Source organism: Strix uralensis, chromosome 7, assembly GCF_047716275.1.
Source record: "Strix uralensis isolate ZFMK-TIS-50842 chromosome 7, bStrUra1, whole genome shotgun sequence".
Taxonomy (NCBI): Eukaryota; Metazoa; Chordata; class Aves; order Strigiformes; family Strigidae; genus Strix; species Strix uralensis.
Genome location: NC_133978.1, coordinates 1148339 through 1174164, shown reverse-complemented (window position 1 = coordinate 1174164; position 25826 = coordinate 1148339). Strand labels below are relative to the sequence as shown.

The 25826-nt window shown below is 45.3% G+C and overlaps 1 protein-coding gene across 8 annotated transcripts in view; it reads left to right on the top strand.

Annotated features, from left to right (window-relative positions):
- Window positions 1-24620, top strand: part of TUBGCP2 (tubulin gamma complex component 2) — a 38353-nt gene extending 13733 nt beyond the window's left edge. For 2 of the 8 annotated variants that reach the window (XM_074874104.1, XM_074874099.1), the window contains exons 7-18: window positions 140-339; window positions 2839-3028; window positions 3950-4095; window positions 4740-4920; window positions 7403-7586; window positions 8238-8410; window positions 9806-9934; window positions 11351-11471; window positions 15959-16102; window positions 16702-16830; window positions 17672-17835; window positions 22368-24217. In XM_074874104.1, the coding sequence (XP_074730205.1) occupies window positions 140-339; window positions 2839-3028; window positions 3950-4095; window positions 4740-4920; window positions 7403-7586; window positions 8238-8410; window positions 9806-9934; window positions 11351-11471; window positions 15959-16102; window positions 16702-16830; window positions 17672-17835; window positions 22368-22506 (1900 nt within the window). In that variant the 3' untranslated portion in view covers window positions 22507-24217. The other 6 variants (XM_074874101.1, XM_074874102.1, XM_074874100.1 and 3 more) reach the window with 6 other exon arrangements.
- Window positions 24621-25826: the final 1206 nt, after the last annotated feature.

Genomic DNA, 25826 nt, shown 5'->3' with positions numbered 1-25826 from the left:
AATATGAAACCTGAAACTCCAGCTGAAGCTGGGTGCGCTTTCCAACGCATGATCTACTCGTACAGTGTCCTGACGATAAAAACCCTGAAAATTATAGAAGGTGCCTTGCCTGAAAAAGTTTCCATTTTTCTTTTTACAGGTTTATAGAGGAGAAGTCTTCTTTCGAGTACGGACAGGTAAATCATGCCCTGGCTGCTGCTATGCGGACTCTAATCAAGGAATACATGATACTGATTACCCAGCTGGAACATCTTCAGAGACAGGGACTTCTGTCACTGCAGAAACTCTGGTTTTATATCCAGCCCACAATGAGGACCCTGGAGATTCTTGCTTCACTTGGTAAATTTCAAAAATACAGTCATTACGTTTTGACAGGTGCATGACAACTTCTGAAAGCTGTACAGAGTAGCAATACAGGCAGGGTATGTGTCATTTTAATGTTATTTTATATTAAAGAAGAAAGCCAAGGGGAATTGTCAGAGTACTGCTCTTTTTTGAGAGCAGTGGACTCTAGGGCTGAATCTGCCCTTCAGAGCTGTCACGAGGCAAGTCCATGCCTTTTACCTTCACAATCCATGCCTTTTGGATCTGTTGTTTCCACCACTGCTGTCTCTACTCAGCTTCTTTCCAAATGCCTCTCCAGCTGTGTGTGGATGTATAACCACAAACTCATTCAACCGGAAGGAATCCCTGGAAGTTTCTAGTCCATCCCCTTGGTCACAGCTACAGCAGGTTGCTGAGGGCCATGTCCAGGCGAGTCTGGGTAATCCCCAGCGATGGAGATCCCCCACCATTCTGGGCCCTTTCTCATGACTTCACCACCCTTTCTGTGAACATTTCGTTCTGTATCTCCTACTGGAATTGCCCTTCTTGTTACTTTTGCCCTTCTGATACTGTCACTGTGCTCCTCCAAGGGAGGACTGCACTTGGGCCACAACAACCCCCTGCATGGTTACAGGCTTGGGGAAGTGTTGCTGGAGCTGTGTGGAAGAGAAGAATCTGGGGGTTCTCATTGACAAGCAGCTGAACATGAGCCAGCAGTGTGCCCAGGTGGCCAAGAAAGCCAATGGCATCCTGGCTTGTATTAGAAATAGTGTGGCCAGCAGAAGTAGGGAGGTGATAGTCCCCCTGTGCTCTGCACTGGTGAGGTCACACCTGGAGTGTTGTGTCCAGTTTTGGGCACCTCAATATGAGAGAGATCTCGAGGTGCTGGAGCGAGGGCAGAGGAGGGCAACGAGGCTGGGGAAGGGCCTGGAGAATAAATCCTGTGAGGAGAGATTGAAGGAGCTGGGACTGTTCAGTGTGAGGAGGAGAAGGCTGAGGGGAGACCTCATCACTCTCTACAGCTCCCTGAAAGGACATTGTAAGAGGTTGGTGCTGGTCTCTTCTCACAGGGAATTAGTGGTAGAACAAGAGGGAACGGCTTTAAACTGCAACAGGGGAGGTTCAGACTGGACATTAGGAAAAAATTTTTGACAGAAAGAGTGGTCAGAGAGTGGAATAGGCTGCCCAGGGAGGGGGTGGAGTCACCATCCCTGGATGTGTTTAAGGGTCGTTTAGATGAGCTGCTGGGGGATATGGTGTAGGGGAGAACTTTGTAGAGTAGGGCTGAGGGTTGGACTCGATGATCCCAAGGGTCTTTTCCAACCTGAATGATTCTGTGAATCTGTGATTCTGAGTCTCATACAATTTCCTCTAGAACCATCCATTGCATAGTGAAGGGATGATGTTTGACAGCCCCCAGCTTCATCTGCTCTTCTCTTGGCTAACAAGCCCGGCTCCCTGAGGCTCTCCTTGTATGTCCTGGGCACCAGCCCCCCACCATCTTATTAACCTCTGCCAGACTCTTCATTCATACTGGGACCCCAAACTGACCACAGTGTTCCAGAGGTGGCCTCAGCAGTGCAGGGCAGAGGGCAATAATCGCCAGCAGTGCAGCCCTGGGTGCTGCTGGTGTTGGTCACTGCAAGGACACACTGCTGACCCACAATCAGCTGGTTGTCCACCAGGACACCCTGGTTGTCCTCTGCAGTGCTGCTCCTCAGCCATCTGGTCCCAGCCTGTGCCATTGCATGAGGTTGTTGGTCACAGATGCAGTTACCTCGATAATTTTGGTTAAACTCTTTGGCATGAGAATTTCTCTCTACTCAGCGCAGAGAATTTATCTGGATGTAAATATCTGTTCTGTTTACAGTCTGGAATTGGATGATCCCTCTTGGTATTCACTTCTGAAATTTTCAGCTTTTAGAACACAGCAGTTAGCCAACTACATTAAGGTTTCCTTTGATCCAAAACTCGTTTGCAGTACTGTATTTCTCTGTCCCTATGTCCCTTTTGTGATCGCAAAGTAAAAATTTCACTATCAACCTACCTAAATCCTGGTGTTCGAGCTATATGCATGCCTAACAGTGTTACAGTTGACAACAGAAGTGCTTTTGAGACCTGAGTTTTCTCAGGCAAGCCACTGAAGTGTGTTTCTTCCATTACCACTTGGAAAGTGGATCTCTGTACATGGTCCCCTCGGTGTAGGAGGCTTTTGGACTCAGCCACCACGTACCTTGTGTCTACCTGAGTTCAGTTCTCCTTCCCTGGAGGGTTGGGTTTATTTGGTTATTGCTTTTTCAGACTGTGGATCATTTGGGTTTTCCTTTCAGGGTTTTCAGGATGTAAGCTTTTGGTTGTGTGGTGGAATGGCCTTGCATCTTCACAGCAAGGGTCTACAGCTGACATGGAGGTCTGTGACTTGGGGTGGTCAGCTAATCAGCTGCTAACTTCATTAAGGTTGTGTAATTAATCTGTGTCAGCTTTATGTCTTACATCTGTATTTTTAAATTTTAGCTACTTCTGTGGATAAAGGTGAGTGTATGGGAGGATCAACCCTGAGCTTACTCCATGACAAGACTTTCAATTACACGGGGGACAGCCAGGCCCAGGAGTTGTGCCTGTATTTAACCAAGGCAGCCAGCGTGCCTTATTTTGAAATTCTGGAAAAGTGGATATATCGAGGCATCATTAATGATCCATACAGGTAAAGAACAGTTAAGGAATGAAAACGAAATGCAGAAGTTTAGAAATACTGTTCAGGTCTTTGGCTTCTACTTTTTAGTGCACCCATCCCTCTGTTCTGCAGAGTCTGCGTAGCCTGGGGGCCTGGACATGGCAGCAGTAGGTAGACAAGGCAGCATTGCAGGGAAGGGTTGCTGCTGGAGAGTGTTTAATCACATTTCTTATTTGATTCAGTGGTTATACAGTCAGACACACTCTCACTTGCTTTATTTTTTTCAAATTCAGGGAAGTTATATGCAAAAGTCAGTAGCACAACAGTTCAAATATGCAGTCCACTCAAATTCCACCTTACCATGCCTGTCCCCCTTTAAGTATTCTCCTCTCACATCCTCATCCTCTTCACAACAGGGATGAGTCCTCTTCTCATGGGACGTGACTCTGATAACTCAGTGAATTTATGTTAAATGTAGTCCACTAATATGCTAATTTGATACGAGCTAACAATACTCTTTGAAGTTTCTTGTCTTTTGTAGAATCATTTGAAGCATTTCGCTGTGTCTAACAGTTTATGTAGTATTTCAGTTTCCCACGCTTTCAGAATCCTACAGGGGCCAAAACTCAAAATAGCTAAAATTAATGCCTTCCTGGTGATGAGAGGGTAGAGAAAGGCCAGCTTCCTCACCTCTGCACTGACAACCAAATAACGTTTAGACTTGGTTTGTGAAGCCTATAAAATTCTGTTTCTGTCATAATTGTTTGCACATTAGTAGAAACACTGCATAAAGCTTCTCTTACTACAAATATAGATTAATTTCAGTTCTTGATTGGAATGTATTTTCATGAGACCTTATTTCTGATAGATTGTATTACCAGTTTACAGGTCAAAAAAAGTAATCCTTATTGTATCACTTCCTGCTTCTAAACATCTGCTTTAACTTTTCAGTGAGTTCATGGTGGAGGAGCATGAGCTGCAGAAGGAGAAGATTCAGGAGGACTATAATGACAAGTATTGGGATCAAAGATATACTGTTGTTCAGCAACAGATTCCCTCATTCTTGCAGAAAATGGCTGACAAAATACTAAGCACAGGTAGGTAAAGATATGCTTCTGATGTAAGAGGAATCTTGAGATAAACATTACCATACTTTGTGTAAAGATAAAGGGAATGTCATCGTGCTTTGCCAGTTTATGGGGTTGTCCAGCTGAATTTGTCAGAGGAATAGAAGAACCAGATTAAAAAAGAACCTCAAATCCTATAAATAAAACAACACGTGGGAAGGAGTCCAGCAGCAAGGGGAGCTGTCTGTCTTACTGCTGTTTCATGGGAGCAGTTTTCTAGCAGGTAGCTAGATGGAGCTAGGCAGCTGAGGTTGGAGCATGCTGAGTTTTAATTTGGGTGTTTAAATGAAGCATGCAAGCTGATGGCTACCGCTGTTCTCTTCCCTTCCAAAAGCTACTTCTGAAGTGCAGCACCAGATCTTCAAAGTTTCTGGCTCTCTGCAGAGATGTTTTGCCACCACTGGGAAACAAAACCATTTCTACATTTCTCCTTAAACATGATACTAGGGGCCTAATTTAAAATTCTGTATCATCTTTTGAAAGGTGTATAAATCCTTTCCAGCCTTCAGTAGAACATAGTGTAAACATTTCATAGCGTATCTTCTTCTTGAAGGAACTGGTCTGAAAGTTTCCCTGTTGGATGTACATGGGTCATTCTTTCTTTTTGCTTCTAGGGAAATATTTAAATGTCGTGCGAGAATGTGGACGTGACGTTACCTGCCCTGTGGCTAAAGAGGTCATCTATACTTTAAAAGAGAGAGCATATGTGGAACAAATAGAAAAAGCATATAACTATGCTAGCAAAGTTCTTCTGGATTTCCTAATGGAGGAGAAAGAGCTGGTGGCTCACCTAAGGTTTGATTACTAAATGCACGTTAAATAGATCGGTTCTGACAGTGAAGCTAAGTTTTTGACGTTATCTCTCTTTTCTTCGGGTTTATTAATGTGTTATCTCTACTTTTATTAGAAAGGTTGACCTGAAAAACTAAGATGCGTTTTTTTTCCTGATGAAAAAAGAAGTGTAAAATCATAGAAATGTTGGGTGGGGAGGATGTCTGGGCATCTCTAGTCCAACTTCATTGGAAGGCTGTTGCCAAAACTAGGTCAGGGCAGTCGTGGCTTTTTCTAGCCCAGTCCCAAAATCCGCCCTCAAGTATGGACATCCTCCACCTCTCTCATAACTTCTCCCATGGCTGCATGTCACTCCCACCACCATCTGGTATGATCAAGAAGAGTTTAATGTGAATAAGAAATAGTTTGATAATAAGCATCTCACCAAATATATGCCATGGTTATTGTTCATGCAAACATAGGTAGTTGGAATAGACTGAGTGTATTAGCCCCAAGTTCCAATACAGGGTTTTTCTTAACATTATCCTTTTTTAAAGTTCATTTTAATAACCTGTATTTTGATTCTTGCAACACATTCAGCCAATAGCAAATGCAAGTGCATTCTAGCATGCAAACTGTGGCTTTCTTATGTGAATCAAGCTTTTAGTTTACTACTATCCTCAGAAAACAGTGAAAACAGGAATCTTAACTGTTCAGAAGACCAAGGCAGCAACAAATAGGAAATTGCAATTGATAGCTGGTTGTAAGATAGTTTGTAATTGGGCTGAGACCTGGTACCAGAGGTGCCACTTCAAACCAGTGACACAGTGTGAAAGGAAATGGCCTGAGCTTCCTGGGACAAAGCTGCCAAGTGACTTGCACAAGAGGTTGTGGATTGGGAGACATAAGCTGGGGCAGTAATAGCAACTGAAGTGAATGTGCCTAGCGGGTGAGGTGGGATTGCTTTGGTCCTGCTTTTTGCTAGGTCTGAAAAAGTTGTAGCTGCAGCAAAGGTGTCTGCTTCAGGTCTGGGAACACTACAGTTCCAGCTGAGAGAGGTTGTAGGAAGACCTGAAGAGTTCACTCATTTGAAACTGATACGTGCCTTCCTGCCCTGTGAAAATCACCAGAAAACATGTTTTGTGAAAGGTTATAAGAGCTGTCTGAAACCTGTCAGTTGTTATGAAGACTCTTCCTAGCCTTGCTAACAACTGTCATCCTTCCAAGCTTAACAGGACTATTCAAAAGACACTGGCTTCCAAAGCTCTGGTGGTGCATGTCCTCTGCTGGGCCCATCTGTCACAGTGTAGTTTCAGTTTAAGGTGTTGCTCAGCCTCTCCAGCTGGGGTTGATGTCTGTGACCTCCTCATCTTCAAAACAGGCTCTCTGCTAGATCATTCTGCAGCTGTCCTGTGTGTAGGTAATCTGCTGGGGTGCAAGTGCAGCTGGTTGAGGAGGAAGCTACTGAGCTTCCAGTGCACGTGTGCGCTTTGAGGGCTGAAGTGGGATGGTTGTGATCAAACCCCAGGGATCTGTGACAGATAACCCTCAGTTAAGTGGGAGTACTGACTCTCTCTCTCTACGATCCCAGAAATGTTGGTTGGAAGGGACCAACAACCTTGGCAGGTCTCTAGTTGAACCTCCTGCTTGAAGTGGGATTGTCACCAGCATTAGGTCAGGTTTTCATTTGGGTTTGCACTCTAGGGTGTGTCAGCAGTAAGTATCTCGCTCCCCTACCTGCTGTGTCCTCAGTTAACTGCTGACACTCTCATGACCTCCTCATGACTGGGGGAGTTTTCTTGGTTCAAGACAGTAATGACAGTCAGGGAAACAGAGGGGCTGAGCATCATCCCAAGTTGATAGTGATCAGGAGTCTGTACCCACATTGTGTTAAGGCTGTGCTGGTCCCATTTTTGCTCTTGAAACTGCAGTTACCATGTGTGATCTTTGGCCAGGTGCTAAATTAATTCTCAGAGCGATTTCCAAGTTCCTGGCCCACAGCAGTGAACTCTCCTTGGTGCCAAGTGAAAATTAAAGTTTATGCATCCTAGTATAGCAGAAGTCAACGCAAGTACCTGGAGTACTTAAAAAATCAGCACAGATACTTGTTCATTCAAAGGAGTCCAAGATTCTGCTCTGAATTGGCAACTGCCTCTTGGATGGATATGCACACTGTGGAGGTTGGGGTGTGTTCAGGATAGCAGTATGAGCCTTCACCCAGCAGTCTAGTGCATTTTTTTTTTCCTAAGGTTCATTTTTCAAGGGAAAAAGGAACAGCAGCAGCCCTGATCTGACTGCACAAAAGCATCCTGACTGAGGTGGAAGGGAGGAGGGGACATGCATAAAAGACTAGTCTCCAAATGGGTTATTTATGGCTGTGTGTAGTGTATGAAGAGGAACATTTTGTGATCAAACCCAGCAGGCTGGCTAAATTGATTGCTTTTGTTCCTTTAATATGGATTAATTTAGGCTTTAAAAAACATAATTGTCCCTCCATTTTCTTAAGCAGATCTATAAAACACTACTTCCTGATGGATCAAGGGGACTTTTTTGTTCACTTCATGGATCTCACAGAAGAGGAACTTAAAAAGCCTGTAGATGACATAGTAACTACGAGGCTAGAGGCTCTGCTTGAATTAGCCCTGCGAATGAGCACAGCCAACACAGATCCTTTCAAAGATGATTTAAAGGTAAGAATGTATGTAAGCAGAAGATAATTGAATTTGAGCAAAGGCCTGCCATGATTTGGGAAGTTCTGTGTGCCTGTAAGAACCTGCTGAATGTACAGTGGAGGAAAAGAGAATTGAGGCTGTCCTGCAGACCTTCTCTGGGTTAAGTCCTCTTTCATCCAGATTAGCAACTGGAAGCACCCACCATGGACTGCGTTTTCTTGCTGGTGTTTGAGCACAGAGAAGGTGCTTTTGGGTGGCCTCAGGATGAGGTAGAAGCAGTAGTGTGTCTCTCATGCTTATTCTCAGCTTGGGTGCTTGCTTTGGAGTACAAAGAAGTCCTGCCTGTGAATGATTGTGTGTTTTACAGATGTGAAGCAGCACAGAGGCTGTGCCTGGGGAGTGTGAGATCTGAATAGACCTTACAGAGGCTGAGGCAAGGCAGAGTGATCAATGGAGGAGTATGTTGTATGCTGGTTGTTAAATGCTACAGCAATGCTGCTCCGGTGTCTGCTGCTGTACCGTCCCAATCTGACCACTCACTATTGCTTCCTAGGTGGTCTGGTGACTTGAGGGCGACTCTGATAATTTGCACTTCTGCCACACGTCTGTTGCTACGCAGTAGTTGTGAGTATCCTGTGGCTTCATTTCTTTCCTGCTCTTCTTTTATAGATTGACTTGATGCCACATGACCTCATTACACAGCTCTTGAGAGTACTGGCCATAGAAACGAAACAGGAGAAGGCCATTATCAGTGCAGATCCCACAGAGCTCACTCTCAGCGGTCTGGAAGCATTTTCCTTTGACTACATTGTTAAGTGGCCTCTATCCCTTATTATAAACAGGTAAAGTATCAATTCACTGAAGGAAAAAAAGGCAGAAGCTTTTGCATGGGGTTGAAGCATGTTTCCACCCAGCAGAATACTGGAAAGCCTGTATCTTTAAAGGGATGTTATAAATTGCTGACTAGCAGGGAATGCTTTGGGGTTGCTGAGCCCTGCTTTCTCTACTTGTAGGCTATGAAATATGGATTGTCTCTTCAGCAGAGCCCAGCTAGACCGTGTCTAAGGCATGTTTGGAAAGTCAAGCTTTCATTTTAAATGGTGGAAGGACATAGGTCAAAGGATGCTTTCTCAGCCTGGTCCCTGGTTTTACTTGTGACTGGTCACCCAGTTTTCATTTGTCCATGGCTTTCTGAAGTATCTCCCCTGAGAATATGAACTCTCACAAGAGTTTCCATGCAAGAATGAAGCATTTCTCAAATGTGGAGAGCAGAAAAAAATGTACTTTCTGGTATCCCTGGTTGCAAACTAGAAGGATACAGGCTGTTGCTAGAATCGCTAGAGCAAGCTCTTTTGCATTTAATTGAGTTATGACGGACTGAATGGTTCATTTTTCTGCAGGGATTTGCCCCCTGTTTCCCTGAAGAAACACTGGCAGACCTGCTACTGTGAGCCAGGGCAAATGGGACAAGCAGTGCTACATGAACGGGGTGACAGACGTTGAATTGTTAAATGCCAACAATTAGTTTGTTCCTTAATTTCCCCTTTAAAAAATCAGTTAACACAGTGGGACTTTTCTAATGACATGATGCTTTTGAAATTATTACTCTTTTTTTTTTTTTCAAATTGAGTGTATTATCTCTGATGGTAGCCATGGAAGTGAAAATACTATTTGGTAAGGTTTCATAAACTGTATCGACTGGAGCTCAGTAGACACCTACACTGAAGTGTCTGAATGCAGACCTGAATCCAGTCCCTGAAGCTATAAATAAGCATCCCCATCTGCTTCTGACAGTGCATCGCTGGTGGGGTAATGCTGCCTGTAGCTTGGTTACAGGCTTTTCTTCATCTTTTTGGAGAATGCTGGTGAATTGTTTTGGTGATCATAGCAGCCTTAGTGCAGTGGGTAGATGACCGCAGGCATTCAGCCTTCCGTCCAGCGTCTGTGGAGTGACCTTTCTGCAGGTAGCTCGAGGGAATTGAAGAAGGAGGCTGGAGATGTACCCGCTGGTAGGAAATATGGAGGAGGGACTCCTTGGAGAGAAATTCTTTGGGATGGTTACAAATGTGACTTTTTTCCTTTGGTTCAAATTGTTTCAGTGCGGATCTGTGTGCGTCTGAAGGCGTAAGGAACATATTGTGTAAAGTCTCTTTGCCTTTGAGCAGCCTCAGCCTTCACAGCTTAGTCTGTCAATCAGAACAGGGCTTAATCTGGATGGGTTTCTCCTTTCTTTTCAGGAAAGCACTGACAAGATACCAGATGCTTTTCAGACACATGTTCTATTGCAAGCACGTGGAAAGACAGTTGTGCAACGTTTGGATCAGCAATAAGACAGCCAAACAATTCTCCCTGCATTCAGCTAAGTGGTATGGCCTTGTTTTCTGCTGGATCAAATGTGAAGTTTTGTTTTTCCTTCTTGCTAGTTAGATATGTCGTGACATGGATCAGATCATTTTGATGTGAAAAAGATCCTTACGAATTTCTTACAGGCTGAGAGAGGTCAAAATACAACAGTTTGGGTTTCAATAGGAAGTGTGTGTTCAATAATCTTTGAGCTGCTTGGCTCATTCCTCTGTTGGCATGAAGTTTTGAAAAGGAAGAGGTGGCCTTTAGGGTTAGCTCATTATACTCTGAACAGTTACAGCAGAGGACACCTGTGCACATACCGTCTTGGCCGCTGCTTTAGCATCAGGAAGACTAGTAAGGACCCCAGTCCTTTAAAAGGAACATCCTCCTCTTCTGGCAAGGACTCGTGACCTTCACACAGCTTAGCTAATATTTGGGGGTTTGGTGTGATACAAACTGGAGATAAGGTAAAATTGGTGGGGTGTTTTCCCGGGAAATCATTCTATCTTGTTCCATCTGTGAGGGTAAGTTTTCATCTTTGGGTCTGCACTCCAGGTGCTGGAGGTGCCTGTTTGGAGGGTGAGGCAGACCCCAGCACTGCGAGGTGGTACCTTCTGCCTTGCCAGTGACACTTTCTTGTGACAAGGTAACCTCGGCTGACCTCAGCCAACATGACTGTAGCTCTGGTTCTCCTGTAATTGTAGAGGTGTTAGGGTAAGAGAGCTGTGAGGGTCTCCAGTCCAACCTCCAGCTCACAGCACAACTGTGATCAGCAGGGGACAGGGCAGCCGTGGTTGAAAACCCCTGGGGTGGCCACCCCCCACCTCTCCGGTGACCTCTCCGAGTTTGCTGAAGTCAGTTCTTAGTTTGCCATCACAGAGCCTGCATAAATCAACACTGAAAGAACCTCTATATAATCCCACTATTCTATTTTTAAGATGAAATTGCATTAAATACCCTAGGTAGCAGGTGATCTGATTAAATATTTGGATCCCCTGAACATACTGATGCAAGGCATAGAATATTTTTAAGTGTTCATTTAACAAGTAAGGCTGGAAAAGAGACGTGAATCGTTTATCTTGTTAAATTTTGCCCTGCTAGCGAATGCATGTCTCACTTCTCACTTGATAGTTATGCTGGTAAAATTGCTTTAATATTTAGTATTAAAATTTTAGTTGAATATAAGCAAATATTCAAAGTAATTGTCCAGTCTACAACAAGTTCAAAACTCTGACTCTAGTAATTGAGGGAAAGCCATTTGAATATGTGGAAAACAGTCAGAGATGATTTGCGTTAACTTTATAATCCCTCTCACGTTGCAGCAGTGAATTTGCTAGGACAGAAATATTTAGCTCTGCTTGACTGTGCAAGCCTGGTGATAGTTCTCCATGGCATTTGCTAGCTCTTAAGTTGTGTGGGTGTGATTTCTCCCCTAGGTTTGCTGGTGCTTTCACACTGCGGCAGCGGATGCTGAATTTTGTGCAGAATATCCAGTATTACATGATGTTTGAAGTGATGGAGCCAACATGGCACATTCTTGAGAAGAACCTGAAGTTGGTGAGTGTGTGTGCTTGAGAGAAGTTGGAACAGAAGTCTTAAGAAATTTAATACAGGGAAAAAATGCCTAATGTCAGTTACTGCAGGTGTCTGTTAAATGTTCTGCTGGAGGCACTAAAGTATCTGGGAACTGTTGTTCTTATCACACTGCAGAGTGCTGCTCTTCTGCATCACCTTTCTGCTTTATTAGTCGTATATCCCTTTCCTCTGCTTCGTCCTCCTATCTATGCCTAGCTCATACTCTGCACCCTGTTATGTAAAGGTGGTGTTCTGCTGAACATTGCCATGCACAGAAGAAGGAAAACGATGAAAAAGGAAGAAGGATGCAGGGTGAAAAGGTCATAAACCAGTCCAGTCATATTCAGTTGATTCCGTGGCTGACTTACAGTGCTCTTGAAAGTGAAGGATGTGCTTTCTCTTCCATGAAGCTGCCAAGGACTGGCATGTTAGGACTGTCTGTTACATAACAGGGCCTTCCTTATTCAGGTGGCTGTTCCACATGTGTATTCCTACTGCAGGTGGGCAGGGCTGGAGAACTTTTCCACTCCAGTGGTATCTGGGAGAGGCTAAGTTCACTTCCGACTGGTTTTTCTGTCTGACAAGGGGGTATCTGGGGCATCATTTCGGTTCCTTTCACAGAGATGTAATGATCTGAGCTGTGGGATTTTCCAGTGTGTTACAGAATATTTCTGGTTCACTAGTCCAAGTCAGTGACTTCTCCAGACGTTAACTCTTTGCCCTAGCAAAAACGGCAAGAATCAGTTTTTAACTCCTGATGGGCATGTGAGATGCCTTTATTATCTCACAATGGAACACATTCTCAGCTAATGTCCCACCTGCCTGTTTTAAACCAAGAATGAGAAGTCATTGAGAGCTTACCTTTCAGAACAGGCTGTCCAAGAAGCCCATAAAGGTCGTCTTATACCTGGTTCCTTTCATGTCAGATTTGTTGGTTCCATCCTTGACAGCAGAGGGAAAAAATCTGTCACCAACAGGTCAAGGGCTATTCTCAGTCTGTCTAGAGCAAACCCTTCTCTACCTTCCCTTTTTACCTGACTGGTAAAGATCTAGACTTTCAGGGCATACAGAGTTACTGTGGAAGTTCATTGGACAAGCAAAGGATGATGCCTGAGCACTGGCAGATCTAGTGAAAGCCACAGCAAATACCCGCTGTCTTCCTTGCCATCTGCCTGGGCCTAGCCCATAGCTTCTTCGTTCCCTAGGAACATGTGCTGGAGCCAGCGCACTGGTTGCCTCACCTCTCAGCACCAGTGGACCTGCATGGCTTCTGCAGGTTTTTGGCATACAAACAAGTCTTTGTGGGAGGAAAATGAGAGTAGAGATGGCATCTTAGGTTACTTCTGTACTGCTGCCTAAAACAAGGGCAGAGACACAGGCCGTCCGCTCCACATTACATAGCAAATGTCTTCACGGGGTCCTGTGTGGTCTTAACATACGGTCTTTTGTGTTATTCCAGTTTCAAGTGTTTGCAGCAGTCTGGGGAGGGCTGTCTTGTGGCTCTTTTCGTAACATGAAGCTGCAGGGATGCATTGCGTGGGCTAGGGTGTGTCATGAAGGCCTGTGAAAGTGCTTGAGGGTACGAAGTTTGGTGGAGTAGTGTTGGAGGGCTTTGCCAAGGGAGGGAGTATGACCTGCTACCTTCTCCATGTCAGGAGACAACTTGCAAAGGTCCATAGGAAGTGCTATCCCTCAGCTTTGTGTGATGGTTGTCTTGGCATATGGCACTCAGCACAGGCAACGGCTGTGCCAGGCACTGAGCTTATGTTTAATTAGAGCAGATGGTCAGTCATCTATTCCTCCAGCTTGTTTATTTTGCAGCATAACCTTTGTGATGGCTGTAGTAATTTTCCTTATCCCAAGGGACATGGCGTTCCTCATGGTCCTTCTCAGCTTCCTTACCCGCTGTGGTGCTGCTGTGCTGGGGCTGGTGTTGGGGTGCCACAGCTACTGTGAGGGAACAGGAGGCAGATGTACATCACCGTATTATTCTTCCCTCTGGTAGTCACCCTGTGGTCAGATGCTTCCGGGTTGCACATCTTTTTCCTCTTACACTGTGGAAAACATTTATCTGATGTACCAGACAGCCCAGCACTCCTTCTGCAATCTGCATTAAGCCACAGCAGCTCTCTTGGCAGCTCTCTGATGAGCCTTGTGAATCTTCAACAACAACTGACCCTGTCTTAGTTTCTGCTGTGTACTGGGGAGTTGTTCTGGGGGCAGCTAACCAACCTTTTTTAATGCCCTGTCATCCTTTTTCCTGGAGAATTCACAGGAGGCATCAGGTCTAGGATTGTGAGCATCTCTGCATATTCTTGGCAAGGACTTCTGAACAAGAAGAGGTTATGTGTCAAGCTCCTGGATGATCTGAGAGAAGTGTACTTGCTTCTTAATTTTGTTGTAAGTTTAGGTTTGCAAATCATAATGCTCAGTTTACTTTACTTGCATTGAGGCACTTGAGCAAGTTATGCTGTCCCGGGTTCTTCCATACTGATTTCAGGTAGTGCTTCCTTTCAGCCTCTGCTAATTCCACATGTCCCAGAATGGACTGTTAAATGCAGTAGGTACGTGGTCTGTGTTGACAGCATCCCCTGTTCTGCAGAGATCATCTCCTGACTCCAGAGTTTTTGCAAAGACTTTCTGTCTGAAGATCCCTCTCTGCTTTGGCTCTCAGCCATTGAGTTTCTCTGCTCCTTCAGAGATACAGCGGTGTTGAAGGATTTTTATTTCAGTTCCAAAAGGAATTTGCCAGTTTGTACTGTTTCTCAGAGGAGCCCGTTCCCAAGAAATGTCTATAGACCAAATCATTTTGATAGCCCAAGTGGGCAGAATTTTTCCCTCACTATGGAACATCGGTGAGCCTCTTTAGCCTGCCAGAGATTGTGAGATAGCAGATATAAAGTGACTTTTGAGGAAAGGAGATTTGTCCGTGCCTTCAGCATATGCCTTTTCATTCTGAAACCTTGAGGGCTGCTGCAGCGTTTTGTAGAGCATTCCTTCCATTGCTCCGTACACGAAGGGCTTCTCTGGGTAATTGTGCAGTAGTAACAACTCAAAGCTGCCCGTGATGTGAATATGTACACAAGTCATCACTTGAAACCAAGGAAGTTTTTTGGCAAGTTAGCAAAGTCTTTGAGATGTTATCCAAATGTATGTTTGCCTCCCGTCCTCATCAGTGTCCTTCAAGGCTTTTAAATCTCTGGGAGATGGAGCATGCCCTCTGCCAGTGCTGGGGCAGGAAAAGTCTGGCTCTAGGCAGTGTAGTGATATGGGCACCTGTGAGTCAAACATCTCAGTGCTGCCAGCTAAAGAAGCTGTTTCAGCAACCACTTTGTTATGCAGTCCTTTAAAAGAGCTGCTCACCAGGGATGGCATATCTCCAGCTACTGGGTAAAATCTTCCTTGGTTTAAATACAAACATCATTTATTTGCAAACAGAGAATGCAGAACTGGCTCTTTAACCTCCATAGCCTACAGACTGGGATAGATTTTCCTTTCATTTGCAGTTTAGGAGGGAAAAGGATGATCCTCACTGGTCTCATGTAGTGCTTTATGCTGGTTTTTTATTTGTCAGACTTCTCTCTTGTGTATTTCCACTTGAAGTCAAGGTGCTTTCTTCCTGAAAATCTAACTAGTATCTTCATCTTCACGACATGATTGTCAACACAACTAGCATCTTCATTGCATTAGAGAGTGCCATTTATCCCCGTTCTGTACTGGTTGTTTAAAAGGTTACGGGGTGGGGGTTTTCTGGCATCAATCCTGATGGAGCACTGCGGATACCTTGGCAATTTTAGTCCTATGGTTCTTTTCTAAGCTTCTCTTGTGTTCTCGGGTTCAGCACATCCCATAAGTGTACGAGTGAGAGGGGGTTTTTAATCTATCATTTAAAACTCAAGACTGAAACAGCTCATTGAAGTAGCAAAGCTAGACAAAAATCATATAAAATCCTTGCAACACTGCATGTCCCAGTTCCTTATTGTGCTCCTAAACCATGTTTCTAAATAACCTGTATGTTTTAAGCCTTGTAAAATTAGTGACATTAAGGTTCTTTGATTTATTTTTCTCTTTCCACTTACTGTAGCTGACTTTACTGAGATTGTGAAGGTGGGAGTGGGCATGACAAGCAGTTTTAAAAGCAAAGGAAGTGCATGTTCAGAAAGCAGGTAACTCCATTCTGAGCCCAGTGGAGGGTTTGGATGATTAAAGCAAGCATAATTTGGTTGAGAAGGTGATGTGACAAATCAAAGGTAAAAAGCTTGTGAAGGGTTGTTGAATGCAGTAATACAAATACAGTCTCCATCTCAGGATGTTTCTCAAAGCTGGAAGGTACATGAGAAGTGTCTCAACAAGCCCTAGATCACATCTGAGAGGTCACTGTCAGAGTCAGGATGCTGGGGTAGAGCTTTAGTCTGGTGCAGCACAGCAGCCCTGGTTTGGTTTTTCATTATTGTACTGTTCTGTCACAGGCATCTAATATTGATGATGTCCTGAGCCACCACACAAGCTTCCTGGATAACTGCTTGAAGGACTGCATGCTAACCAACCCGGAGCTGCTGAAGATCTTCTCCAAGCTGATGTCTGTCTGTGTCATGTTCACAAACTGCATGCAGGTATGTACAGCCTCCCCGTACTGACCATGCCACGGCCAGCTGCTTTGGGTGCCAGCCAGCTGTGACAGTCTCTCTTTTTCAACTTGGCCCCTCTTGTCCTCGATGCACATGGAAGAGCCTCTGTTCGTCCCTCCAGCTGACTTTAGAGCCTGACTGCTCAGACCCTCATCCTTTCGCCCAAATTGTTTCTGTGGCTTCTCCCTCCACAAAATTCTCTATGCTCTTCTTTTTCAGTGTTAGGATCAGGTTCATATGAACCGAATTACCTCTCTTCAGCCAGTCCTGCAGCAGAAGTTGTAGGACTCTGCAATTTTTAGCATGCTCTTTTGAGGGTCAGGCGAGGACTGGTGATTGGGCCCATGGAGACTGATCTCTGTGGGCACACTTTAGCCAGCACCTCAGGGAGCCCATAGCTTTAAAAAAACCCACCTTCCTTTGGGTTTAGGGAGCTTTGTGTATTAACATCGTAAATTTAATTTCAGAGTTAGCTTTCATGGGAGTTAGTTAGCTGCAGGGCTAGCAGAACTGAGTCAGTCTCCTGCTTTGCCATAATTGAAAAAACGGGGTCTAACCATTTCCCCAACCCTCTGCCCTCCAAGAGGTTCACCCAGAGCATGAAGCTGGATAATGAGATGGACCGACTCACCTTAGAGCACGGCACAATGCTGGGCCCGCCGACAGAGGAGGAGCGTGCTGAAGAGACTGCGAAGAAGCAGCTGACTAACAAGGTGGGACATGGGATGGACAGCTGAGCCCTTTGCCCTGTGGGTGCTGCCTGGGCTGCAGTCTGGTCAGGGTTGGCTGCCCTACCTCTTGCAGACAGACCTTCCTAGTTTCTAGAGCACCTTTGGCCCCGAAAGCAGAGCCTTTGTGGAATTGTGGGCATTTCTGAGGGCAGTGTGGAGTGCTGATGGTGTTCCCAAAGTCTGCTTTGAAGACCCTGTCTCCCACAGCAGCCCCTGCACTTGTTTTTAAGTTCTTAGTTGTATTTTCAGCTGTGCAGTGGGTACCCACATACAGGCTTTCTGCAACTGGAAAACTCTCTTATTTCCAGAACTAGCATTTTGTGAAGGATGAGCCAATAAACTGTCAGGTGTGACTCTTTGCAAACCATCCCTTTCATACCTGGGATATTTGTCTTGCCCATAGTTCTGTACCTAGATGCACGCGTACTAAGCGGGTTGTTGGGCATGCCCTGCGGTCCCACGGAGAGCCCCGCTCTGCTCCATCACGCTGCAGGGCAGTCAGAGTGCTCCAGAGGTTACAGCCTCTCTGAGGCAACACTCACTTTCTCCTCACTGGCTTTTCCTCCTGACTGAAATGACAGCATGGATTTGAGGATAACTCTACTGGGATCTACTCTGGGGTTCTCCCAGATAGCCATAGCAAGGTTTTTAACTACCAAGGACCTTCCAACAGTTTTGAAAGATTTATTTTAGTGGCTGAGTGACTGTGAAGTTTTATGACGGTATTTCTGAGCAGGGTAGGAAATAGGGAAGGAATAATTGCATCTCTCTGGCAAGTGCGAATCGGCAAACACATGGGGCCACTCTGCCTTTGTCTTGATAGCTTTTAGCAGAGCATGCCGACAGCCTCCACCTGACGTCTGGCTTCGAAGCGACTATCAACAAGTTTGATAGCAATTTCTCAACACATCTGCTGGACCTTTTGGACAAACTGAGCGTTTACAGCACCAATGACTGTGAGCACAGCATGCTCAACATCATCTACAGGTGAGCCCGTCGTTTTCTCTCTGTGACTTCCCCCTCCTGTGGTTCCCAAATTCAGCTCAGGAAGAATAATTGCTGTTTATAACTGTGCATATCAATGAAAACACTGAAATCACAAGAAATGTTGCTTTGCATGTCAACCCAATGCTTTAAAAAAACCAAACACATTCCTTTGAATTGTGTGAAATTTGTCTATTAATGTTGTAAATGTAATACAAGTATTGGTTTTCTTGGGAATTGTCTCACTGTGTAGACAGTGAATAAGCTGATTCCTGAATACAGCGTCAGTATTCCAAGATGAGAAAACCATGCAAAAGATTGATCATAAGTGACTATTTTGTTTTAAGTTCACATCTTGTCTTTATTTAAATAAGCATCCCTTATTATGTATTTATTGTGGCCTCACCCAGACTTCCTAGATTCTTAGAAATCAAAATTCATCCAGTAATACCTAAAAGTCAGGTACACAAGATACACTGCAGGAACAGAGAGAGAGAGGGAGAAGGAGATCTAGTTTTGCTGCTAGGTTTATAACCTCTGTGTTTCTTTTTCAATAAAATGAGATGTGCAAGGCCTTCTTTGGTATAGTTAACATTGCTACAGGAAATATCAGCATTGCTGGGCTTTTTAAGATCCATGTTACAGATTGGTGGAGGGACCTGTCCTGGTACTTCTAGCTTTGAAGAACCACAGATAATGTTCTAGGAGCTTTACCCTGAGTTGAGCACATGTGCTGTGCAAGCAGAGTGCTTTTCTGATCCTGCTACCAGCGCTTTAGGAGCAGCACAGAAATAACTGCAGCTATGGAGTTTGCTGCTAAGAGCAGCTTTTAGTGTCTGGAATATGTTTTTCAAGAGTTAAGCACTCATGAAACCTAGCAGCCTGCAGATTGGAAATGTTCAGCTGAGGCATGCATATAAGCACAGAATAAGAAGGCAAGTGAGGGTCAGGAGTTGACATCTCTTAGTTCAGAGAGTCACCTTGGTGGAAGTCACATGTAAGAGCTGCTGGGCGCCAGCTGCCTCACACCTGGCGAAGACTGTGACTCTTCAGAACGCTGCCTGCGGATTGTTAGGCACATACAAAAACCAAGTCATTTCTATAGTGACTTTTTTTCCAGTGAAGAGGCAGGATATATATTGCATATACGCATAATTTTAAGAGGCGAGGATTTTCATTAATATAAACTATTTCAACACCAACACATTTTTAAGTGCTTGCTCTGTGTTTGTAAGCCTAATAAATGCATTTGCACTGTTACTGTGCGTGTGAGCCTAGAACACCTGAGACTTACCTCCTTTGTCATTGCTGTCAGCTAGGGCACCGAAAACAAAGCCATCCTAAACATCCATTAGGTTCTTCATGCTGTCTGTAAGCCAGTGTGTAGCCTTATTTTCATGTGTAAGCAGTTGATCAGAGCTCTTATAGGACTAGCCAGAAGTTAAGGTCATTTGTAGGTCTCGATTGTTTCATCTTTTTCTGAGGGAGGCCCTTGGTTTACCAAGGAGTACTCCCTCCTTTTAATAATGTTTTACATCTAAAGTTGCTTTTCAGTGGTAGATATGCTAGAATCTGTTATCGGTGATGCGTAATTTTGTTCATAAATGTGCCTGATAACTGGTTAATCACATATATTTTCTTTCTTCCCTTGGTGCTGTAGGGATTCATGCCCCAACCCCTTTGATATTTAGCACAGAACAGAGTAGATCCTTCTTTAGTTCCTTTTAGTGACATGGGACTAAAGGGTACTTTGAGCTTTCTCCTAACTGTGCTTTGTCCTCTGTTTTGTTTCACTTTATTTAAGTGGAGTCTTGCTCCTCTGCTTTGTTTGGTCTTTGTGAACTGTACTTTTTGTTGGTCATTCTCATCCTTTAACTTAATCTTCAGGAAAACCATAAGAATATTAACCTGCAACCGTTGGGTTCTGTTCGCTGCCCTTCGGTACCAGATGTCTCTTATGGCTGGTGGATAACCCTTACACCTCTGTTGAGTTGTGCTACACCTGAAAACAGAGAGAGAAAAGTTTCAGGAGTGTTTTTTTGAAGTGAGTTGTTGTCCCCACCTCATGCCATGTCTCTTGAAGCTTTCATTTTCCTGTTCTAACAGCATGTGACAGGGATGTCTAGGATTCCTGGTACCAACCTTTGCAAACACTGTTTTGTGAAGTATTCCAGCAGGAGACTGGGCCTACAGTTGTCCTTTACTTTTGAGAACTTCTTGACCAGCAACTACCATCCATTTACACAGCCCCTGGCCTCCTGTGTTAGCATCTGCTGCTCTATCTGAGATGTGGTCACACAGCTGAGAGCAAGGTTGAACACTAAAACCTGTCATCCGTGTTACTTCCAGGAGTGGAGTCTAGCCCACCAGCTCCCACAACACTGGAGAGAATTACATATCTTGTCTTCTTCCTTGTAGGATTCTATTCCTTATTTAAGGAGGACAGGGATACTCACAAGCATCTGAAAGGAAATGCAGTGCCAGTCAGGGTGGGAGCTTGTCTTCCTACCACCAGGACTGCCCTTGTTGGTTGATACTCAGTCGCTGAAATGGGAAGGTAGGTGAGGACCCCTTCTCCACAGTCCTGATACCTCTGGTTCACTCCATCTCTGAAGTGGCCAGAGTCTGAGGTCTCCTCTTCATCTTGGAAATTCTTCAGGGACTTTTTTTGTGGCTGAGTGGAGGCCCCAGCTGTACAATTGATTGCTGTTCCTTTCAGGACGTAACCAGAACAGCTAGCTCTCTGCAGAGCCTGGTAGGAAATGATGGTGCAGCTTATCAAGGCCTTTTGGACATTTTAAGTCAACCTTTGTCTGCCTGTTTATTGTCATTGGACTGTTGTAGATTGCAGGCAGGATCCATCCGTAGAAGAATTGACAGGCCAAAGGGATTAAGCAATATGCTTCCCTCGCTGCCGTCACTCCTGGGTGTCAGGCTCATTTCAGGGATTGAGACCACAAGCAGTTGAGTCATCCAGGCAAGAACATTTACTCCTCCTCAGTGCTCCAGCTCTGCTTCCTCCTTTATCAAGCACTTACATTTTTATCATTACCAGTACAAGCTCTAACAGACGGGCTTTTTTATGATGCTCCATCCAGGAGACCTCAATGGTAACTAACACCGTGATCCAGCTGCTTGGACATCATTGCAGGTTGCACCGGGCATGGCCAACACAGTGTTGAAGACCAAGTTGCCTGCTCTTTTAATAGAAGAGCATCATGACCCCCCCCCAGTCCTTGAGTCTTGCAAAGAACATGTGGAGATTGTCCCGTTGGTGGGATCACGCAGCTCAGTCTAAGGCTGGAGTTGGTTCTCAGCTCACCCAAGAAGTCACCAGCGTCAAGTCCTTGGCCAGTCTTTACATCATGCAACAGCAGAAGCCCCGCAGCCTTCCATCACACTTCATCACGTGTGACGCCAGACACTGATGTAAGGCCTTTTCTGGCAGTAGCTCAGCTGGTGTCCTCCTTCCAGCACTGCTCCTACACATTGCATCAGAGGTTTACCTCTTTTATCATTGCCTCCCCACCCTTGTGTCAGCTTGATGCATCTACCAGGAGGGTGGGTCAAGCTGATGCTGCACCATGGAGACTGGCTGTGTGTCTTGTCCGACTGTGTGTCCATGGTGCCATGGCCAGGAGCTCTCCTTCACCAGATGCCTTTGTGTTTCACAGGCTGCACATGAGTGTTGGCTGTGGCAGGACGTGACTCCTGGGCTGTGGAAGCTCTGGAGCCAGTTCTTCCAAATACGGAGAGGTTGTTTTTTACAAGTAGTGCTTCCTGTTTCAGGAGAAAGGAGAAGTATGGTGATTCAGGCGGGTTTTGAGAAAACAAAATGCTTCCATTAGCAGTTTGCATTGACAGTGGTGACCTAAGCTGCAACCAGCTGTTCAGAAGAGGGTCTGAGCCCTTGCCCCCTGGTATTTCCACCCCCTAGTTCTGTTCAGGGGCTGCAGAGGAAATACTGTGTCTTTATGCCATCAGGACTGTCGTCACTATCAAGTCCCCCAGTTTGGACTGTCTGGGACCATGCGAGTCTTCACCAAGATGTTGGACATAGCTGTACCTTTACTGACAAACCACATGTCCCCATTTCCTTAACGGAAATACTGCATGTTAACAGGCCGTGCAACAGAACATGTCTTTCCATTTCTACAGGCTGTTCAGTAATGTTTTAAAAAGAGTGGAAGTCACACAATGAATGCCCAGACACAACATTTAGCTCTCATTCAGTCTGTAAAGATTATTGGACTGAGTCCTGGACTCTATGGCAACAGGAACCCAAGAACCAGAGCGGAGACGGTTACCATCTGAAATAACATATTTTACAGAGAGTTGGAAGAGTTTATAAGACATACTGGTTTTTTCTTATAAATGATAACCTTTTTATAGGAGTGCTTTCGACATTGATAGTCAACATGTAAGATAATAAAATATCCCTTTTATTCATAATTCTCTTTTATTTATTTGGTCCTGGTTAATATTTATTCAGTTTACAGTACTGAGTAACTGAGGCACAACCATCATATTTGTAGCACCAAACAGAAGATGGAGATCCAGAGGGTTTCCTTCAAAGTGGGGAAGCTCACAGATCTTCAGCGTGCTGAAGTCCTGCTCAGGTGCCTTGGCTCCATCAGTAGCAGTGCTGTCAGCTGCAGGAAATCTCCAGAGTGAGTCACTCCTTCACATCCCAGTAGTGAAAAGGAGAAGAATTACAGCATAGAGGACTTCATCAGAAGGATTAGTTAATTCCAAATATTTAGAAATCTTACCCATCAAGTGCTGTTAGCATTCATCAGATATCCTTCCTTTATCAGTTTGGAGGAAACAGCAATGACTGAGCTTAGAGTAAGACCAGTAGGACATGTGAAGTGATACAAACCCCAGCGGATAAAAGTTCCAACCACAAAACAAGAAACTGAAGTGTAAGCAGAGTTTGAGGAACCACCACACAAATTCTTAGGAGATAGTTATCAAAGATCATTTAACCCTAAAAACAGCTGAAAGGGAAGCAAATCAAAATCTGCAATTCAAGAAATTTGGAATAAAGCAACTTGAGAAATGGAACACATCCTCAAAGCAAGGATGTAAAAGAGCCCTGGCCTTATATTTGAATCAAAGTTTGGTAAATATGCCCGCCTCAGTGTCAGGTTTCCTTTGTACAACACTTGAAGGACGAAAGAGATGTAAGCTTTTCAACCAGGAGAGAGCAACAGATAAATTCCATCTGTCGAGGCTCTGTTTTCTGCAGTCACCAAAAAATGTCAAGGAACAATTTGTTGCCGTTTGTGTAAGGTTGTTAAGCAACATGAAGCTCAAATATTGTGCCCATTCATTTAGTACTGGAGCAGCTTAATTTGAGAAATGAAGAGCGTAACTTTTGTGTGATTCACAGGCTTATATCAACTACTGCTCAGTGTTCCAGGGCACATGTTTTTAAGAGCTGCACATGTTTTAGTTGGCTTCGTAGTGCAGAGATCTGCCTAAGGCAGGTCACAGCAGGTGTGGAGCTGGGTGGTTTTGTGGCATCATTTTGGATTATTAAGGAGACAGGATTATGATATTGGGATGATGCCTGCTTTGGAGAGGCGTTTACAAGTATCAGCAATACTTGTGGTTTTGGCTGAGCATCTTCCAACCAGTTACTCGCCGCCTTGAATCATGAATCTGTTTGAAGCATACTTGTGTTAGCAAGGGAGTGGTGGTAATAGAAACTGCAACATTTCATGGTAGTTACAGTGGATAATATGGTGGATTTTATATGGGAATTAATGCTGGAGTTGAGTGGTGGTGAACTCTGGTATTAAGGAACGGTGGAAAGTGGCCGGGAAGGTGTGGAGACTGAGGAGCCCTCGCCCCTGGCACCTTGTCCCTGTGTGACCCTCTCCAGGGTTGTGTGGTCAAGCTGTGTCTCCGGAGAAGAAGCTATTAGGGACTAGTCCTTCCCGATGTGTTTATATACCTGTAAAGAGCCTGTTGTCAAGGGACGAGCACAGAAGAGGTGGCAGAGTGCAGACAGCCCTGTTGCACTCTGAACAAGCTGCTGTGTCTACCCAGCCTGGGGCAGCCCCGGGTGTGGATGGCAGCTCTGGAGCTTGCTGTGGTGTGGTTCAGCTGGTGCCTGGGAGAGGTTTCTGCTCTGGGGGATAGCTGGGTAGGAGCAAGGCTCTGCTCAGCGGGCGCTCGGGGAGAGTCCTTTGTCCTAAAACTCATCTGATCCTGTGACAGACTTTATGTAATTTTGGATCCCCTTGCTGCCTGTGAGTGCCTCAACGAGCACGTGTGCCGTAGCACTTGCAGCAGCGAGCTCCTGGGGGCCCTCGGCAGCACGGGGGGCTCGCCGCGTGCCGCTCCTGGGCAGCGTTGAGCCGGCGGGCTGCCGAAACTTCTGGGATTTCTGTCTCTCAGGTTGGACTTCAACGGGTTCTACACAGAGCGCTTGGAGCACATGTCTGCCGAGCGCAGCCGGAAGGCAGCTCCCCTGCTTCCCCGCCTGGCCGTACCTGCCCAGTGATGCCCCGCTGCTGCCCCTTCCAGCCACCACCTCCTCTGCACCAGCAGAGAACCAGACACTTGGAGCTGGGAGTACTCAGCCCTCCACGTTGGCAGCACGAGCTGGAAACAAACCATAAGGGTTGTCCCAGAGAGACGGGACTGTTCAGTCTCCTGAAATGTGTGTAATGCATTTTCCTTTCTGAGAGGCTTTTGTTAAGTCTTTTTTTTTTTTTTTTTTACTACATTGTAAAACGATGTATTTGCGTGTTGTAAAATAAATTAAAAAAAAATAATCTGGGTTACTTTGTCTGTTAACAGAACTCAGGGTGCAAATTAGTCTTTCAGGTCACTAAATTTTGGCCGTCTCACAGCGATCTTGCTCTGCTGCCATGTGGCATTATTTTGGGGGGAGAGCCTGATCGGGGGCTTGCTGCAGTGAAGCTGATCAGCTGCTCTAACCGATGAGATGGGCCCCGGAGCTGATGAGCAGGTACGTGATGTTTGTATCGTATTGTCCGAGTCCTCGGCAGAGGACTTGCAGGGTATCTGGCAGAGTTGTGCAGCCATGAAAATTGCTTGAGCCAGTTTGGGAGCGGGTGCGGTAGAGGGTGGAAGAGAGGAAAAGTGTCTCCCAGGCCACCAGTGGTAACCAAGACACGTGCCAGAGACCCGGAGGCCTCGGTGGCAAGTGTGTGAACCTGGGGGGGTATGCGAGGGCTGTGGATACAGGTCTGAGAGCTCCTGTTAATGACCTGCCCTTTCTCTCCCTCACCTCCTCCCTTGCAAGGACCTTCTGGAGTGCGTTGGAAGGAAGAGCCAGGTCCTCTGTGCTCTGGTGGCCTAAAGCTGGTCCTCCAGCTTGACAGAGGAGAGAGACCCAAGGAGAGGATGGAGACCACAGTCCTGGGTCTGGAGGACTGAATTCCTTCATCTGAAGGATGAGGTTAAGGACTGAGACCTCAGCCAGCATCGTCTTGTGCAGTTCACTGGGAGAGTTTCCTGTTCCCTCCACCGAGGTGGCCTCTCAGGTCAGGGGGGCTTGGAGAAGTTGACTGGCCATTTCCATTAAGTTTCTGTGTATTTAGATGTGACAGCCTGTCCCTTGAGCTCAGAGTGCAGAGGCAGAGGGGCTCAGGTCCTTGGAAGAACCTGCTTACCTCTTGGTGCCCAACATCTCAGGCTTGAGAGATTCCCCTGGCACCTCACTCTGTCACCCTTGGTCACACACATTTTTTACACCAATGAGCAGCATGGTGGCTGTTGCAGGAAAAAACTCAGTTCGTGCAATTTAAATTAAATGGAGATTGAAGCCGTTTATAGATTAGGAACACATAATTAACCAGAAAGCGTTGAGTCTCAGCAGACGTAGCAGATATTTCTGAAATGTTAATTTTTAAAATCAACAGCAAATTTCTAAGCACCCGTCTGTGAGTAATCCCAAGAAGTCCCGCTCACACCCGCATGTGCACACATGCAGACGGTTATGTGTATCCCTCCCG